The sequence below is a fragment of the Silurus meridionalis genome, chromosome 20 (assembly GCF_014805685.1).
Source record: "Silurus meridionalis isolate SWU-2019-XX chromosome 20, ASM1480568v1, whole genome shotgun sequence".
Classification (NCBI taxonomy): Eukaryota; Metazoa; Chordata; class Actinopteri; order Siluriformes; family Siluridae; genus Silurus; species Silurus meridionalis.
The window spans coordinates 4,087,691-4,106,123 of NC_060903.1; the positions used below are offsets into that span (position 1 = coordinate 4,087,691).

Below are 18,433 nucleotides of genomic sequence, written 5' to 3' on the forward strand. Positions count from 1 at the left end.
TCTAAAAATCTATCTATCTATCTATCTATCTATCTATCTATCTATCTATCTATCTATCTATCTATCTATCTATCTATCTATCTATCTATCTAATCTACACATATCGACCGACACACACACACACTTACTTTTATTTTTTATTTATTCATGGTAATCTTGAGGATTTCCCAGAGGTGTTGAATGTTTGTTGGCAGCTTATCTATCTATCTATCTATCTATCTATCTATCTATCTATCTATCTATCTATCTATCTATCTATCTATCTATCTATCTATCTATCTATCTATCTATCTATCTATCATCTATCTATCTATCTATCTATATCTATCTATCTATCTATCCACACACACACACAATTATTTATTCATTTATAATACTAGTCAAAAGTCTGGACCTTCATCCAGTCATTCAGTGCTTTTTTCTTTCTTTATGTTTTGTTTTATATTTTACGATTCATTTAGCTTTGGTGGCAGCTTTCTGTATCAGTCAGCTTTATAAGGCAATCTCAAGGTTTTCCAAAGATCTTGAGGACTTCCCAGAGGCTGTGAATTGAAAACCATTCCAGGTGACTACCTTATGAATCTGATGCTATGAGTTTGCCAAGTTTAAAACATATAAATAGTTTAACTAGTTTAACACTTTTTTTTGTTTACTGCCTTATTCCACACGTTCTTTCAGTTTGGATGTCTTCAGTATTAATGCACAATATTAAAGACTACTGAAGGAGAAAGGTGTCCAAACTTTTGCCTGGAAAAACAATATAGATTAATGATTAAACATAAAGCTTTAAAAAAATAAATAGTTGAAAAGTAAAAATGTTAAATCCAAAATCCTTAAGCACATTATACAAACTGTCCAACTGCTATGAGCATTATATATTACCAGGCCTGAATTTCCATTCCAGATAAAAAAATGATCACCTAAGTAAGTTTTCATCCCTAAAGCATATCAAAATGCATTGGATCCCTAGTCGATAACGTTCATGCAATTTTAACTCGATACCTGCATTATTTCCATATCTCGAAACTACTACAGACTTTACTTATTCAATGCTCTCATTTATGACAGAAAAGACAGACATAGTGAAAATGTTTACATTTATTATTGTGGTTTAAAAAATACAGAACAGATTCACTGTTTCCAGAAAAGCGGGAAAATATGACCCTTTTTCAGTGACTCATATTAAACAAACAAAAAAAAACACAATCCCCTAAACATACCATGCATCACATCTGTAGACCTAATATGACCTTTCGCTTTATAAATGTGTTCCTTTGCTTGAATGGCACTTGAATGAAAGCTGAGCGGTAGATAACAGGTACAAATGTGAATTAAATAAATACAGGACTGTGGAATGGACACAATAATGAAGGAAACCTCATCCGTGTGGTCTGTAACTTGGGAATCTGTCCAGGATCCGGGCCTATAAGATGTGTTGAAGCAAAGAATAGGTCTATTTCATCGAAACATGGCATGTGGTTAAAAATGTGGGTTGAGTATTACGTGTGGCAGGTGTGAACATCATCAGACGCACTTTAAATCAGTCATCAGCATCATCACCTTGTGTGTTATAAAATGCAATAATGGGTCACTTGGCAACATAATAAAGAAATCATGTGGGTGGATGTGAAATAAAAATAGAAGAGCATGACTCAGGCAACACAATAGAGAAAAAAAAAATGTAACCACAAACACACCCAGACCTACACAAACACATACATACATACACATACACACATGGAATGTTGCTTGTTGTGATAAGTTTCCTTGTTTGTTCTTCACAAGCTGTTGAGTTCTTGAAGTGTTTGGTCCAAGACTTGGTTCAAATTCAGATTTTCATCTTTTGCGTGCGCTAGGTTCTCTGAAAGAAATATTTATTCATTTATTGTACTGAAATCTATAAAGCAGAAAAAAACGACTTATGTACATATGATTTTCTGATCCAAAGTTCAATAATGACAGAAAGTCAGAAGTATTAATTGGAATGCTGTTGTAATCTTTAGGTCATTTGGCTGCTATTCGTAAAGCTACCAATGAAATGCGAATTCCTCGACGTATTCACACCTATGATGTCATGAGCGTAATATAACTGCAAGCTTTGAAGGTGTGAGTTACTTAGAAACCGCCAGAGAAAAACCCCATACCTGTTGTCTAGACAACCACCCTTTTTTTAAACCAAAACTTCAATACTCAAATTAATCTTAATAATTAAAACAGCACCTAAGATCTAGTTAGTAATGAAATTTCGGTTTGACCATTTTTTTTTAGGTTAAACTTCTCTCATCATATTGTTGAGCTATTTTCATGTCAGATTACAGTTTTCTCCACTACCCACAGCGCTATCCATAAATAACTGCTCATACTGCTCATAGTGGTCCACTGTAGGTTGAAAATAAAAAGGTTAATAAAAAGGCTGGTAAAATGTATAGGAATTTCCAAGTTCCCCTTCAGGAACTCGAGCTGCGTCGAAACGCTATGGGAACGCCCCATAGCGTTTCGACGCAGCGTCTGGTTCCTTCAGGGAACTAGGGTTACGTTCGTAACCTAGAGACGTTCAGACAACGGTGAAGCGAAGGATAACGCCCCCTCCACTTGGAATTTTAAAAGAATGATGCAGCATCATAAATGTTATAAATCTGGACAATTTTATAGAAGTATTTACTTCAGATTAGTCCACAGAGATCCAGTAATCGTGTCAAATCTATAATGCAGATCATATAATTTGTGACAGTATTTTGAGAACATAAATACACAAACTCATGATCATGTTATGTTGTTGATCATGTTGATGATCAGGCTATGGGCTACTGATGGGAAGGTTGGTGATTCAAGCTTTAGAACTGCCAAGCTGCACTCTTGAGACCCTTTTGAGGCCCTTTACCCACTCTCACTCTGTAGCTTAAAAGTAAATAAAAGTAATGTAATTCCCGCTTCTGACTTTAGTTTGACACAGTGTTTAGTCAGTTAATTTCTAACTTTAATGCAGCAGCAGATTTGTCCTTACGTCTGTCTTACCTGTATTTATTCATCAAATTTTCAACTATCAAACTAATATCGCCATCAGAGGTGTCAGTGCATCAATGTTGCATGAAAGCTTCAAATTTTGAGCATCAAGCCCAATATTTCTCCATTCTCCATTGGGTTTTACATTAATATAACACCGAACATTGCTGGAAAAATACAAAATTAAGTTTTTATGGCAGCTTTTACTTGACCGTGGGGAAATCTAGGTCTGCCAATTCAGGAATCTGGCCCTGAGTATGTCACGTATGTCTTTGGTGTGCTGAAAATTCACAATATACTTGGTTTAGTACACACCCTTATTTCTACTATGAGACATTTAAAATAGCAAGGATGAGGAAAAAGTTCACAAAGAAAGGAAAAGCTGGAGATGAGGAAAGAGACAGTGAAAAAAGAAGAACAAGAACAAGAATCTTTTTTTAATCATTTTTATCGAACTCTTTTATTAAGACTTTGGTATTAAAGCCAGACTCCAGAACATTGTAATACAGAATCCAGGCACAGTTATAGAAAAGAGAAAATGACAGAGAAAAAGAAAAGAAGACAAAGAGGAAGAAGCGCACAGTTGATTGAATCAACGAATCCGAAGTCGAGTTTGTGTACTATAGCAGCTTGTGAAATGGGTCAGAGCCGATCCGGAGCTCCGTAACGAAGATCTGCTTCTCAGGGCTTCCTACAATGTGTGGTGTGCATTTTTCTTTCCAACAAATCGCAAATGGGTATGAGCATTAAGGCACTGAACAACACAACGCCGATGGTTCATCTACATGGAAGTCATGTCATTTAGGGCGTGATCCAGCTCTTCACAAATGGCCTTGACTTTGACTTTCTGATTGTACAATTCATCTGGAGGTCAAAGGTCATGGGCGTATAGCAGAAGAGATTTGACAGGAAGGAGAGAAAATATGAAGAGGGAAAAGAAATAATGGAAAAAAGTGAGATCATTAGGTTATTTATAAAGTCCATGCAAGAAAAGACAGATAGAAAGTGATACATTATGAAGTATAGTAAAGTTTATGATTTGAGTGTATTTTTTCGAACTACACAATCAGGTTGGTTCTGTCTGGTTGCTTTAAAGAGTACAATGTCTAACCTTTAATAATGAGCAAACGCTATACAGCAGGTGTACAAGCAGTCAAAGTTTAAATTCCAAACGATAACCCGCTCCAGTGAAACACTACTCATGACATCATGGTGCAAACTTCTGCTGGAACACTGGCTATATACTGTATATATATATATATATATATATATATATATATATATATATATATATATATATATATATATATAATAGGGCTGCCAATTGATTCAAATAATTAATCGTGAATAATCGCATGATTGTCACGACTTAATTTGTGATTAATCACAACTTAATATCTGTTTACCTTATATTATATACCTTATATTAAAACTTTTATATACAAAAAGTTTTTAATACTCTGATCAAGATGGACGAATACGGATTCTTTATGAAAATTTATGTATATTATTAGTGAAACCAAACTCAATATAGAGCATGGAGACAAAATATTCTTGTAAATGTTTGAAAGAAATTATGGTGTTTAAAATTATCTGAATCATCAGGACATAAAACGGAACTTTTGCTATGTTTCCACACGGACGGTTTTAATTGCCGGATGTGTGCATCATGGGTGGATTTTGGTGCTTGATTTGAGACTTTCAATAGAGTTTTCTTTTTTAAAGTAAAGAAAGGACATTGTGAATAAATACGTGTTGCACTGACGGTTTTAATTTCGTCTCTTTTATATTTATTTATATATATATTTTAATAGAAAGGGTTAAACAGAAACCAACCTGTCTGACATCAACAACCAGCCATGGTTCAAGTCAGTCCAATCAGATTTTTCTCAACATTCTGATTTCTGAGGTTAAACATGAGGCTTTTTTATGTGCGTACATGACGGTTTATTATTCTAACTGAGCCGTCTGAGATGATATATTAATAGATTAGAGTAAATATGCACGAGGTAGGATGAGTTTCTTACCCTCGAGGTCATCGATTGTCTTTTCCAGTTTGGACACAGTTTTCTCGGCGAACTCGGCACGTGTCTCTGCCTGCAATGAGAAAGACAAAATTAAACAGAGTCATTTACAAAAACTCAACAAAGCAGACAGCGAGGTCTTGAAATAAATTCCGAGTCATTTCACCTCTTTCAGTTTCTCATCGAGGACATTGATCTCTTCCTCGTACCTGTCTTCTTTCTCTGAGTACTGTGAGGAGACAGCAGGTCAAAAAGACCATGTTATGGAACTAACCATTGCTAACACACTTACACATACAAAAATACATATGACTAGTGTACCTTCTCAGCCTGGGCTTCAAGGGACTTCAGGGTGTTAGTTACGTTTTTAAGTTCCTCCTCCAAATCTCCGCCTTTGCTATAAAGTAGATGCAGAAAAACACTCATTTACCTGATTTCTGGTTAGAAAAGTCATGTGTGTATTATACACATCGAGGTGTACTCACAGTTCAGAAACCTCTGCCCGTTCTTCTGCTCTCTCCAGCTCAGTTTCCAGGATCACCAACTTACGAGCTACCTGCAACACACACAATCACACAAAGTCCATGAACCCATGCATATTTGGTTAGCAGCTGATATTCTGTGATCTTTTTGTTCTTATGAACAGAATTTTTATAGTAATTTATCACCATATCTGAGAGAAATGTCGATATTCTAGACAGCTCTGAGTTATCTTCAATGTCCTTACACCTTCCCATCATCTATATAAGATCTCTCTAGGAGCTAGCTGAACCTTTATGATGGGTTCATGATGAGTGTCTACATTTGTCAAAGGTTTTCTCACAACTTGACCTATTCTGAAAGTGCAGATCTTTATATGAAAGACTAGTCCACAGGAATCCTGGATGCTACATGTTTATTGGGGTTTTCAGCCGGATACACATTTCAGCAACCGGAGTGTTTGATTTGTAATACTTGTAATATGAAAATATTTTTGTTCCAAGCTGAAAATTTATAGTTTAAGTCTTTGTTGGCTGTATAACACCTGGTCCTGAAGCCTGACCTGAAACAAACTAAACCTGACGGTGAATTTAATTTTTGACTCAGAAAAGTTGGGAAAATCGCAAATTTGATTCCTCTTGATGCCTCAGGTGCTGAATCCAAGCGCACATAACTCTCACAAGCAAGGGTATCTGTCAGCTTGTGTATGTGAAAGAGGACAGTAAGAGCTTTCCTCGTAGAAGTCGCTGAGGTAATGTGTTTCAAAGGAAGCACATGCTAGCTGTAGTCTTGCAATGAGGCAAGCTAATGTGTAGGACCTAGCAAATGGTTTAGTGCATTTTACTGACAATAATATGTTGATAACATCTTTAATCAATATATACATTTTAACATGTAAGTCAACAATAAGTTGATGTTTAAATCATTTCCCATTTACATCCTATTTTCCCAAACATCCCAGTAACAATAAAAGGCAATAAGACAAAAATAAGACAAAAAAAAAGGGGTCTAAAGTTGCAGCAACAGGCAAGAAATTACAGATTCTCACCTCCTCGTATTTGCGATCAGAATCTTCAGCAACATTTTTGGCCTCCTTGAGCTGTAACTCCTGAATTTCCATTTTCTCCTCATCTTTCATTGCACGGTTCTCAATCACCTTCATACCTCTGTGTACACACATCCACACACAGGCACACATCGCATACAGTGCACACAACATTGCTAACATTGCTACAACACTGTTAATGTGTCTTTAATGTATAATGTTGTGAATGACACATCTTTGTGTGTGTGTGTTTGTGTGTGTGTGGTGGTTGGGTGTGAAATCACCTCTCGCTTTCATCAGCTGCTTTCTCTGCTTCTTCCAGTTTCTGGAGTGCGGTGCTCAGTCTCCCTTGGGCTCGGTCCAACTCCTCCTCGATTAGCTGGATCCTACGATTCAGGGCAGCTACATCGCCCTCAGCCTACACACACACAGACACACACACAATGAAAATGTTAAAGTTCAGGGGTGTTGTAAAAAAATTATTGTGATTAAATATTTTTTGTGTGCAATTTTTGATGTTTTTTAATTGCCATTGTATCCTCCTTCACAAAAGTTAAGTCTCCAAGCTACAACTATTTAAACACAAACATGAGTTTCAGAGTGGGATTTTTCTTTTAAGATGACATCAGTATTGAGGATGTATTTTGTCATGGGATTTTCCCCAACAGATGAAGCATTACTTTTCCATACTTTCCCCCCTCTCACTAAAACTTTAAATCTGCAGAGCTCATCGTGCAACTGTCCAAGGGATTCCACTCAAAAGAGATGTAAAACATTACTAAAGTGTTATTTTTTGCCTAATGGTTTTCCAATCCATCCATATGATCATGGCATTCTGTAATCATGAAAGAATTTAGCAAGCCATCTTTAAACATTTTCCATTTGAACACTATTATTAGCTAGTGTTGGAGCTCTGTACATCTGCTGCAGCTTTGAAGGCATAATCTTCTCTGGCTGGTATAGTATTAATCACAAGCTGTGGAAAACAGAACACATTTTTCCTTCTGGGTGAATCCACAGGATCCAAAAACTATTTATTAGTCATGATAACTTGACATACTGGTATTGGATATTGAAAGCAAATTATTATTATTATTATTATTATTATTATTATTATTAATATTATTACAATTATAATTAAAAAGTGATGCATAAAGAGGCTAGCAAAGATGATTTGCCTGCAACTCTTGACTCTTGATACGTCAAATATTATGATATATGATATATGAACTAAACAGTGGCCCCAATCTAGATTCTACACCAAGCTGATCACAAATATACAAACTATATAGACAAACGTTTTGTGACTTTTCTAGCATTATGCGGTTCTTCTCCAAACGGTTATCACAAAGTTGGAGGCACACAATTACATAGAATATCTTTGGTTTTAACTAAGAAACTTAAACATGTCTAAAAATGACAATGCCCGCTTGTACAAAATGAGATCCATGAAAATATGGTTTGCATGGGTTGGAGTAGAAGATCTGGAGTTGCTTGATATAGAGTTTTGCCCTCAACCCTACTGAACACCTAATGCAACCCAGACCTCCTCACCCTGCATCAGTACCTGACTTTACTAAAACCCTTGTGGCTAAATGAGTAGAAATCTCCACAAGCACACTCCAACATCTAGTGGAACAGTTTCTCGGAGGACTAAATGTGGAAAGCAATGTTTAAAAAAACACACAAATATTATGGTCAAACATTTGTTCCAATAGTGTGTATTGAAACAGGTATCATATCATTAAAATAGTACCATATTGTCTGGTTGTTATACCAATATTCTTTATGTATATAAGTATGTATATACACATATATTTGTATTATGTTTCTGTATTATGTATCTGTGTAATCACTTTAATGTGGAAGTGGAAGTGTGAGCACCAGTGTGCAAACAGAGAGAGGCAGAGAGAAACCACACAACAAGCTGCAGTTTATATGACAGGAAGTGAAAAAAGGTAAAATGTGTAGTAGGCGTCACATCCCATATTTCCTGTGGACACCGTTTCCAGGAAGGGGACTTATTTTAGTGGTCTACTTAAGCATCATTTCCTCTGCTGAAAACCAGGCCTACACAATCGTTGATCTGAGCACACACGCACGCACACACACACACACACACCAACACACACACACACACACACACACACACACACACCCCAACACACACACACACACACACACACACACACATACTCAAGCTAAATGCTCATAAATGTACAAACTGAATTCTTTCGAAATTTGTTCGTATTGTGCAGACGACACTTCATCACAGATTCCCAGCATAAAAACCGCCACTGAGTTCATCAAGGTAAAGATGAAAACTTTGAATTTTAGTAGTACTTTTGAAAAAAAACAAATGCTCATTTCCTGTCACTGAGCATGAGCAAAATGATCATGCATGGTGCTTCAGGTTTTGCGATCACCCTCTGCCGAGTAATTTTTCCTTCTATGAAATAAAAAAGACCTATGAGAGCAGCAGACTGAACAGGTGGAAACTTTGAGAAAAGTCTCAGTAGCAGTGGGATTTTTCCACACAGCCTCAGTGTCAACAGGTAATTAGCTTCTATTTCTTTCCATCTTTTTCCTCCATTTAGTATTCATCAAGCTTACAGTTTAGCTGCTGTAACCAAGATCATACCAGAGACAGCAGATTAGGGAATTGATTCTGTTCAACAGCAGTTTGATTGTATGATTGAATTCTCAATGGTCCTACGATGAAGAAGACCCTCAAGGATTAATAAAATAACATTTTTAATTGACAAGACAGGGATTCAAGGAGACTGCCTTTTCACAAAGCTCAAACATTTTTAAAAAGGACTTTGGTTGCAAAGAAATCTAATTTAACCCATTAACAAGGCAGACACACACTCTTCATTGACATACTACATACATACTCTGTAATTATTGCCTAATTTATAGTACTTAATAAAGAACAAAAGAATAACCAAATAATATATAAGGATTATCTTGATGAACTTGTGTTATGATTTATTTAATTCACTATATAAATTTATGAAAATGTTGTCTAACCACAGTGAATCACATGTACATGGTTACATATAGATACAAGCATATAGCAGTTCTGTCAATATATTTATATTTACCAATATTTGGCAATATATGTATATTTAAATTCTGCACTGTCTATGGAATACATCGTCCTTATAATTATAATTAAATGACAATAAAGATCTATCTATCTATCTATCTATCTATCTATCTATCTATCTATCTGTCTGTCTGTCTGTCTGTCTGTCTGTCTGTCTGTCTGTCTGTCTGTCTCTTTGTCTACACTGTCTATGGACTACATCGTCCTTATAATTATAATTAAACCACAATAAAGGTCTATCTATCTATCTATCTATCTATCTATCTATCTATCTATCTGTCTGTCTGTCTGTCTGTCTGTCTGTCTGTCTGTCTGTCTGTCTGTCTGTCTATGGAATAAATTGACCTTATAATTATAATTAAACCACAATAAATATCTATCTATCTATCTATCTATCTATCTATCTATCTATCTATCTATCTATCTATCTATCTATCTGTCTGTCTGTCTGTCTGTCTGTCTGTCTGTCTGTCTGTCATTTGACACTACCGAAGGCCCTGCAGTCAATTCTAAGATCAGGTTACAGGTCTGTGGATTTTTTTCTTTTCTTCTCCTGGTTTTCTCCAACCTCCTTTCCAAACACACATTGGACTGGCTACTCTAAATATACAAAATTTTCTCTGTGTGTGAATGTGTGTGTACACAATGCCCTCAAATACACTGCCATACCTGCCAAGGGTGTAATTCCACATCATACCCAGAATTCATTCATAGCATCATGATAGCAAGAAGTGATGGCTCAGTGGTTAAGGCTCTGGGTTACTGATTGGAAGGATGGGGGTTCAAGCCCCAGTATAAAAGCATTGGGGTATTGAATGGAAGAGTGCATTCCAATTCAAACATGTGCAAGATGCCAGGGTTGAAGCAAAACCCTTATTATTCATCAACTCAGTTGTATTTTAGACCAAATTGTCAGTCCAAAAAAACTTTAAAATTATATTGTGTGACTATCCGTAGCCCTACAACAACAGATGAAACGGTACCATGAAATAGACATAAAATCTTAAAATATGTTCTGACTTTTGTATTGTACCTTATCAGTTGGGTGGTACCTCTAAGGCAGTGGTTCTCCAAGTGCGGGGGGAGAAGGGGTGCAATGAACAGCAGGATTTATAGAATTTTTCTTGTTGTTTTATGTAATTTTCACTTATGACTTTCTCTATTAAATATAAACTTCAATAAACGTAAACAGCAAACAAACAATTAGGCCAATTAATGCGTGTAAATAAAAACATCAGTTGATGCCGAACTTGATGCTATTTCACATTATTAATTTAATAACTTGATATTTGTATAAATTTGACACTTTTAAAATTGAAGTATTTCATTACCAGGTTTTGGGTTGATTGAGTGCAGGGTGGGCTTGAAAATACTCCCCATTCTTAAATGGGGAATGTCAGAAAAAGTTTGCTCTAAGAATACATGGTTTTCATCTACATTTTGCCTTTGTGCATGTAAATCTGTAAAGATGATCAGATTATTTCCAAACGAATTACAGTGCATTTTTGTATCTTGAATAATTTTGTAGATTTTATATATATATATATATATATATATATATATATATATATATATATATATATATATATATATATATACATTTCCAGGTAAAAAAATAGCTATTAAAGGTTGCCATGAATGTACCCTTGAAGATGCAGTTGACAACACAGATATGGAAAAAAAAAAATTCAAAAAAGTTCATAATTATAGGTGGAAACCGACCTAAAATAAAAAGAAAGAAAAAAAAGCGCAAAGGCTCACTTTCTCTCGTTGATCCCGTTCTTCATCCAGCTCTCTCTGGAGAACCAGAGCCCGATCTTCAGCTTTATCAGCCTGCAGCTGTAAGGCCTGGATCCTCCTCTTCACAGCGTCCAGCGAGTTCAGAGCCATGACTGCACCGTCAGCAAACGCTCTTTCCCCAAAACCCAGAGTGCGCAAACAGCCCCAAACCTTTCCGATGGATGAAAGAAAGACCTGAAAGTTCAGTTCAAACTTTCAGGAATCACTTTGCTTAGATGTTCACCCTGAATTCAGCTTCCATTCGCTGTGAGCGCACTGGAGAAGAAGCAGAATGCGGGGAAAAAGAGCAGGAACGCGCCAAGAAGGGAAATAATGTTTAGCGTTAGATCTTCCAATCCTCGGAAAGAAAGCGGTTTCAGATGACATCACGCCTGTAGGAGGAGGAGGAGGAGGAGGAAGGTCTTCCTGTACAAAATGTGGGCAGACGCTTTTCTGGACGTTGGATGGATTTCATGAGCGCTTGGTTTTAGCAGGAGCTCAGGGGTGAAGTGTTCTAAAGCCAAAGAAACAATGAAGGCTTTCTGAGGTGCCACCTTTGACAAAGAACCTGGTTGAGAGCAGAGCGTGGGCTTTGGCTTGTACCACTTAAAGCTGCTTTTATTTGCAGTCAGGGCTTTGCATTTTTTGATAATAGACTCTGGAGATTTTCATTGCCCCCTGAGGCTATCAGACCCGAAACTGCTTTCCGTTCCCATTGAGATGACCTCTTGGTGTTTAGGAATGACTCGTATTCAGCTGATTAATAAATTCCTGGAGGTTCTTGTATTGTAAATTATTTCGAAAGATATTCCAAATACACACAAGATACACATGCGATATGTCCTACTAATCCCAATTCAAGGTTCTTGAGATGTTTACGAGCTACATAATGATTTAACTGATACAACTCATCCATGTAACATAAGAAAATTGGTGTTTGACTGGATTCTTGTTTGGGCTGTTATGAGAGGTGGAATGATTTTGTAGCAGTAATCAATCCTGAACCATAATCCAAAAAGTGTCTGATTAATTGGATTTACACACAGTTCAAATCCAAGGATCAACTAGGATTACTGTCTGAATTGTTTCCCCTCTCATCTGTCACTAACACACATGAATCAAGAGAGAGGGAGAGAGGGAGAGAGAGAACAAGAAAGAGAAAGAGTGGGAGACTTAACTCTCCCAGGAGGATGCAACCCACGTTCATTTTGACAATACAAAGAAGCAAAAAATACAAATCGAAATGAAGATTTCTGAAAATAAAAGAGTTACACTGGATTTAAGTGAAGGATGTGGCAAATATACAATCAAACCTAATCCTGTGATTGAAATTAAAAGTAATTTTATACTTATATTCCTACTCTCTTTCACTCAGTGTGTGTGTGTGTGTGTGTGTGTGTGTGTGTGTGTGTGTGTGTGTGTGTGTGTGGACAGCAGGAATGTGTATGAATGCGTTTTCTCTCCCCAGTGGAAGAGCTCTGGAGCGATGCATCAGACTCTGAAGGGAAAACTTCACTGTTTGCTTTAGACAAATTCCAACCATTCCAGAGCTGCTGCATAACTGACTGGGGTTTAGCCTTTGTCTCTCTTTCTATGTGTGTGTGTGTGTGTGTGTGTGTATATATGTGGTTATGTATGCTTGTGTTGTGTGTTAATATTTCTGAGAGCTGTAGTACTGCACAGTAAATGATTGCGTGAGTAAATGTAATAATGTGCGACGTGAACACTAACTCTTTGTCTTACATGAATTATTCAATGTTAAATTTGTGATCATGAAGATCTCTATTTGCAGTATATGGCATGAACAGTAGATATTGTCAGTCCTAAATAATGGTAATAGTATGTAATGGCATTAAAGGAATGCTTTTTTTTTTTTTCTCAGTATCATCACTCGTTGCAAAATCCATTTGAAATGAATGACCAGAGGTGAAAAGAAACTAATTACATTTACTCATGTTGCTGTAATTGAGTAGTTTTTTTAAATGTTCCACATTTTACTTTTACTTGAGTATGGTTTGTATGAAGTATTGTACTTAATTACATTTTTGATCACATCCGTTACTGAGTAATAAAATAATAATAATAATAATAAATCATGCAAATAGGGGAAAAAATCACACACCTAAACTACTGCAAAGATTGATTGATAAGCGGAAAACAAACGTGCAAAACTCACAAGAAAGAAAGATGGAGACATAAAACCATTGGTGCGAAAGTGCATAACTCACATTAGACTTGTTTCACAGACTGTAGTGGTTTTTTTTTTGTATTTGCTTTTATTTCTTTTTTGTTATTTCACTTTAATATGTAAAGGTGTTCCTTCAATTAAAAACAACTAGGTTGAAAAAAGTAACTGGTAAATTCACTCTGAGTAAATTTTAAATAAATTCATTTTACTTTTACTTGAGAAGATTTTTAGCCCAGTAAATTTACTTGTGCTTAACTAAATTTACTTTTTTTTTCTTCTCAACTTTTACTTGAGTAGAATTTTTTATGACACTTTTTACCACTGTGAATGACACTGTGGCTCAGACTATTTCTTTCACATTGTGGTTCCTTTGGCTTCTCAAACGTACCTCTCTGTACAGTTGAAATGTGCTTTGTACTGGAAACATTTCAGGTTTTTATGAAGAGTCTCAATGTGTTTAGGTGTTTAGGGGATCACTCTAATAAAAATCACTGCTGATGAGATGAGATGAGATTTTTTGTTACAGTTTTTAAACATTTGGCAGATGCTCTTATTCAAAGCAAATTACAATGATATCTTTTATACACTGATCAGTTGATGGTTAAGGTCCTGGCTAAGAGGCCCAGCAGTGGCAGCTTAGATTGTAACTTGTGACCTTTCGATTAGAATTTCAACACCTTGACCATTGAGCTACCACCTCCCTACAACAGTGATAAAAGAAATATATATATATATTTATATTTTTAATTGCAACCAGTATTGCAAATAGAATGAATGAGGCTAAACATAAGACTGTTGCAGGACCATTTTGCTACATGTCTGCTTAGTCTTTAGGTGGTTTTATATAAGTGTAAAGATTGTCTTTAAAATTTGGGTGCAATCCATATTTTTGAGGTTCAGGAGACCAGAAGAACAAGACGTGCCAGGAAATGGGCGTTTTTGGTCCCAGAGGAAGAAATGGCACAATTTTTGAGATGTAACATGCCCAGGATCCAAAAAGTTTGTTCCTCTTTGAAACCCTAATGGTTTTATTTTTAGAGTAGGTTTAAATGCACAATCAAAAACCCTCGACTATCCAAAGAACCCTCACAGAACCCCTATGCAATGGAGTGCATAAAGTTTTTGAACTTAGTTAAAGTGCTTTTTTTTTATTAAAAATGTTTTTTTTTTTAAATATATTTGTTTTGAGACCTATCTATCTATCTATCTATCTATCTATCTATCTATCTATCTATCTATCTATCTATCTATCTATCTATCTATCTATCTATCTATCTATAGATAGGTTTCCATATATATATATATATATATATATATATATATATATATATATATATATATATATATAAAAGCAGGCGATTATAATCTGCCCAAAATATACCTACATGGCCTCAGAAACTCAAAGTACTCACATCTGTCGCCTTCTTTTCAGACAGTTCCAGTTTCTCCTGGGCATCTTTGAGGGCCTCGGAGTACTTCTCGACTTCATCTTCTGTCCCCTTGAATTTCTTCTGCAGCCCCTGTAACTCGTCCTCCAACTAAATCACACAGCAGGAAAAAATATCATTTGTCCATCACTGCTCACCCTGGCATTAATAACAATCAACAACCAGCACCGTTATACCGCCTGTCAGTTTTACACACGTCAATTTTATTAGTTCTTACGTTTCCTAGTGCACCACTGAGTCCTCCTTACTGAATAAATGTTTAAACAAGCTAAACAACTTGGACAGGAATATTGTAATCTGACACTGGCCTTTCCACTGGGTTCACATACTAGCGTTAAGATGGACAGATGTATTAATAGACGTATTTATCTAGTCATGCCAGTGCTGTTTTCTAACCCTAAATATTCTATGCCGTATCAGTATGCTTTACATCATCATGTTTTAATGCACAATAACTTGTGGAGAATCTCAGTTGGATTTCAGCTCAACCGGTAACACCTGCTTCAGCTTGACTAGCAGTACCTGAGCTGCTGATAATTCCCTCTGTTCTGGTTAGTGTTTTTATTGTCTACACATTTCAATATAAAGAGTGTATTTATGTTATTCCAAACAATCACTTACTTTATTTTGCTAATGGATTAGTCAAAATTGCCTTTAATACTTGGATGATTAGGAAGCCGAATTATTAATCGGACATATTATAAAATAAATGAGGTTTGTGCCATTTATACCTAATAATAAAATAATAGAAAAAAAGCTAAATAATAAAAAAGTATGACCACTATTTAATTATTAAGCCAAGCATAGTTTCTGATCTCTGATATATATGTATATATGTGTGTGTGTATATATTTATATATACATATACATATACACACATTATATTAAGCTTCATCTCAACACTCCTCTCCACTGTAAATACAATAAGGTACATGAGCTCCACACAGAAGACCTCTTACTCCTTTCTAGAGTAACAATTTGTCCAGTGGTGTTTATTAAGCTCCATACTCATGCTCTTGTAACCAATACAAGCAGGACAGAAGGGCAGTTGGTATGGCACAAAAGTTATTCCTGGTGACTCCCGAGGCCATGCCTGCTCCCTGCTGCGATTCAGTGATGCCAAGGAGCTCCTGGGATCTAGCAGATGCCTCTCCTCCCTGTTTTCCCTCTGGTACTCATTATTATTAGTGAAACAAGCTTGAAAAGCTTGAGCTTCTGTAGGAGATCTGCCTATGCAGGAGTTAATCTTTAAAAATGGTTGCCATGGCACATTGCCCAAACAATTGCATCTTAATATAATATTTAAAAGAAACAACATCTTATTCATTAAAAAAAAAAAAAAAAAAATGAAAGAGAGAGAGAGAGAGAGATCATGTATAGACACAATACAAGTGTTTGCCCTCCATCCAAAGAATGTCCTTCTAAAGTACATGCACAAAATGGTTTTTTTTTTTCTTTTTTTTTATCCATCTGAAAATATGTTGAACTTGATCACATCTCACCAGCTTGCACTTGTCCTCCGACGTCTTCTTGTCCGTTTCGGCCTGCTCCGAACGATCGAAGGCATTTTCCTTGTCTGCCTTCAGCATCTGCATTTTCTTCTTGATCGCCTCCATTTTGCCGGCTGTGGTTCGACTCTCTTAAGAGAAAAATGTGCAGATTCAAAGGAGTGGGTCTCACTGACCAGTGTAGAGGAAAGATAGAGTGGAGTTTTTCCTTGGCAAGGTTGTGAAGACAGAAGATGATGCAAAGGACACCCAGAGAAAGAGAGTGAGAGACAGAGAGAGAGAGAGAAGGAGAAATGGAGTGGAGGGAAAGAGCAGACGAAAGCAGAATGAAACACAACGCTTATGTGGAAGGTTTAAACCTGAGGTAGCTGAAGTGGACCCTGCTCCCTAGTGACACACACCCCCATCCTTGAAGATACACACAACTCCTCAAGCATGCATACCCCATTTTTGACACGCATATACACACACATAACCAGACACACCACTACTCAGAAATGCACACCCCTCCCTAAACTCTTTCTCCAAAATCTTTTTCTCAACCACTTTCCATATTTGGATGCTGTATTTTTGGAGTATATTTGAAAGGAACTGGTCATTACCTCAGGACAATCAGGCTCTAGAGCAAGACGCTTAGATTATATCAGTTAACAAAAACGTGCAAGACATTTTACAGAACAGTTTCAGTATTTGAGATATAATTCCATGGCTTTTCATTTCATCGCTGCATTTCTTTTCAGTTTTTACTCTTAAAAGCAGAACGTGCACCCAATAATAATGAAATTCCTTTCATAAAAATAATAATGAAACGCACAAAAAAAACCCTGAACTTTTAATGTTAAAATGTTCACCAACTGCAAACCCAAAGTCTTGCTCACATGCTGTTTAATTTACAAAAAGAATGCATACATGAATGTTTAAAAGGAAAGATCTTTTTTCCCCGCATTAGCCACTCAAGTAGGAGTTAAGAGCCGATGGAAAAAAAAAAGACCTAAAGCCAGCCAAGGAAAAGTCTGAGGTCAGGCATGCTTATAATTTTCAGTTCCTCCTTCAAATCCTGGAAGCTTAACCTAAATTTAACATTAATAGGGAGGATTAAGAAGGCATTAAGTCAATGCTGCTGTCAGTGAAGTCACTTTTTTTATCTAAACCAAAGATTTAAAGGTGGCGTGTGTCAAAAACTATTTCTAGACCTCTAACCATTACAAAATGTAAGAAATACTTTTAAAACCATCATTTGCATTTTTGCCATGCAGTTGATTGAGATAAATATAGCTTATTAAAATATTTCGGTTTATGCTTAAATTACTCCGAGCCAGAAATTAGCTCCTCCCCCACATTTTATTATAACTCACTATAGGGACAAATCTGTGATCACAAATTTTGACATTACTTGCATAATTGAAGGTTACCATATAAGCTGTATGCCAATTCTTTTCAGTTTCTTTCAAAGTGAATTTTTTTTTTTTAATCCAGCAAAACCCAACATTTTCCACCATCTCATAAACAACAGCGAGATGCTTTTTATTTCTTATGCAGGGTAAAAATTCACCATATGCACAAATGTTAGCAATTCCGTTCCATTTTGTCTTCATTTGCACTTATAATTAACCTCCACTCTTCTGGGCAGATGTTCCACTAGATGTTAGACAGGCATTAGTAAAGTCAGCTACTGATGTAGGTGTGTAAGAAGGCCTGGGGTGCAGCAGCGTTTCAATCCATCCCAAAGATGTTGAATGAGGTTTAGAGTTCAGAGATTCAGGCCACTAAAGAGAAGAGTCCAACTGACTGTGTAAGACTGCAAGGACATTGCTTATAATTACACACTCTGGTGCTTATGATATTG

The 18,433-nt window shown here is 36.2% G+C and overlaps 1 protein-coding gene across 4 annotated transcripts; it reads right to left on the bottom strand.

The window, feature by feature from the left end:
- Window positions 1-1,080: 1,080 nt before the first annotated feature.
- On the bottom strand, window positions 1,081-17,065 carry tpm4b (tropomyosin 4b). 4 transcript variants are annotated; one of them, XM_046876487.1, is made up of 9 exons: window positions 16,582-17,061; window positions 15,044-15,169; window positions 6,837-6,970; window positions 6,556-6,673; window positions 5,513-5,583; window positions 5,349-5,424; window positions 5,194-5,256; window positions 5,031-5,100; window positions 1,081-1,861 (listed from the first exon to the last, which is right to left on the bottom strand). In XM_046876487.1, the coding sequence occupies exons 1-9, from the start codon at window positions 16,693-16,695 to the stop codon at window positions 1,779-1,781; spliced, it is 855 nt and encodes a 284-aa protein (XP_046732443.1). In that variant the 5' UTR covers window positions 16,696-17,061; the 3' UTR covers window positions 1,081-1,778. The 4 variants fall into 4 exon arrangements, with proteins under 4 accessions (XP_046732443.1, XP_046732445.1, XP_046732446.1 ...); XM_046876488.1 differs by lacking the exon at window positions 1,081-1,861 and adding an exon at window positions 1,884-3,867 and having other exon boundaries at window positions 16,582-17,065; XM_046876489.1 differs by lacking the exons at window positions 15,044-15,169; window positions 16,582-17,061 and adding an exon at window positions 11,426-11,815.
- Window positions 17,066-18,433: the final 1,368 nt, after the last annotated feature.

What these genes read in the sequence shown, in the direction of transcription:
- tpm4b (XM_046876487.1), bottom strand. Translation starts at nt 16,695, where the DNA reads ATGGAGGCGATCAAGAAGAAAATGCAGATGCTGAAGGCAGACAAGGAA. An exon ending in GCAGCTGATGAAAGCGAGAG is followed by an intron (nt 6,674 to 6,836) that starts GTGATTTCACAC and finishes GTGTGTACACAG; the next exon opens with AGGTATGAAGGTGATTGAGA. An exon ending in CTGATCGCAAATACGAGGAG is followed by an intron (nt 5,584 to 6,555) that starts GTGAGAATCTGT and finishes TGTGTGTTGCAG; the next exon opens with GTAGCTCGTAAGTTGGTGAT.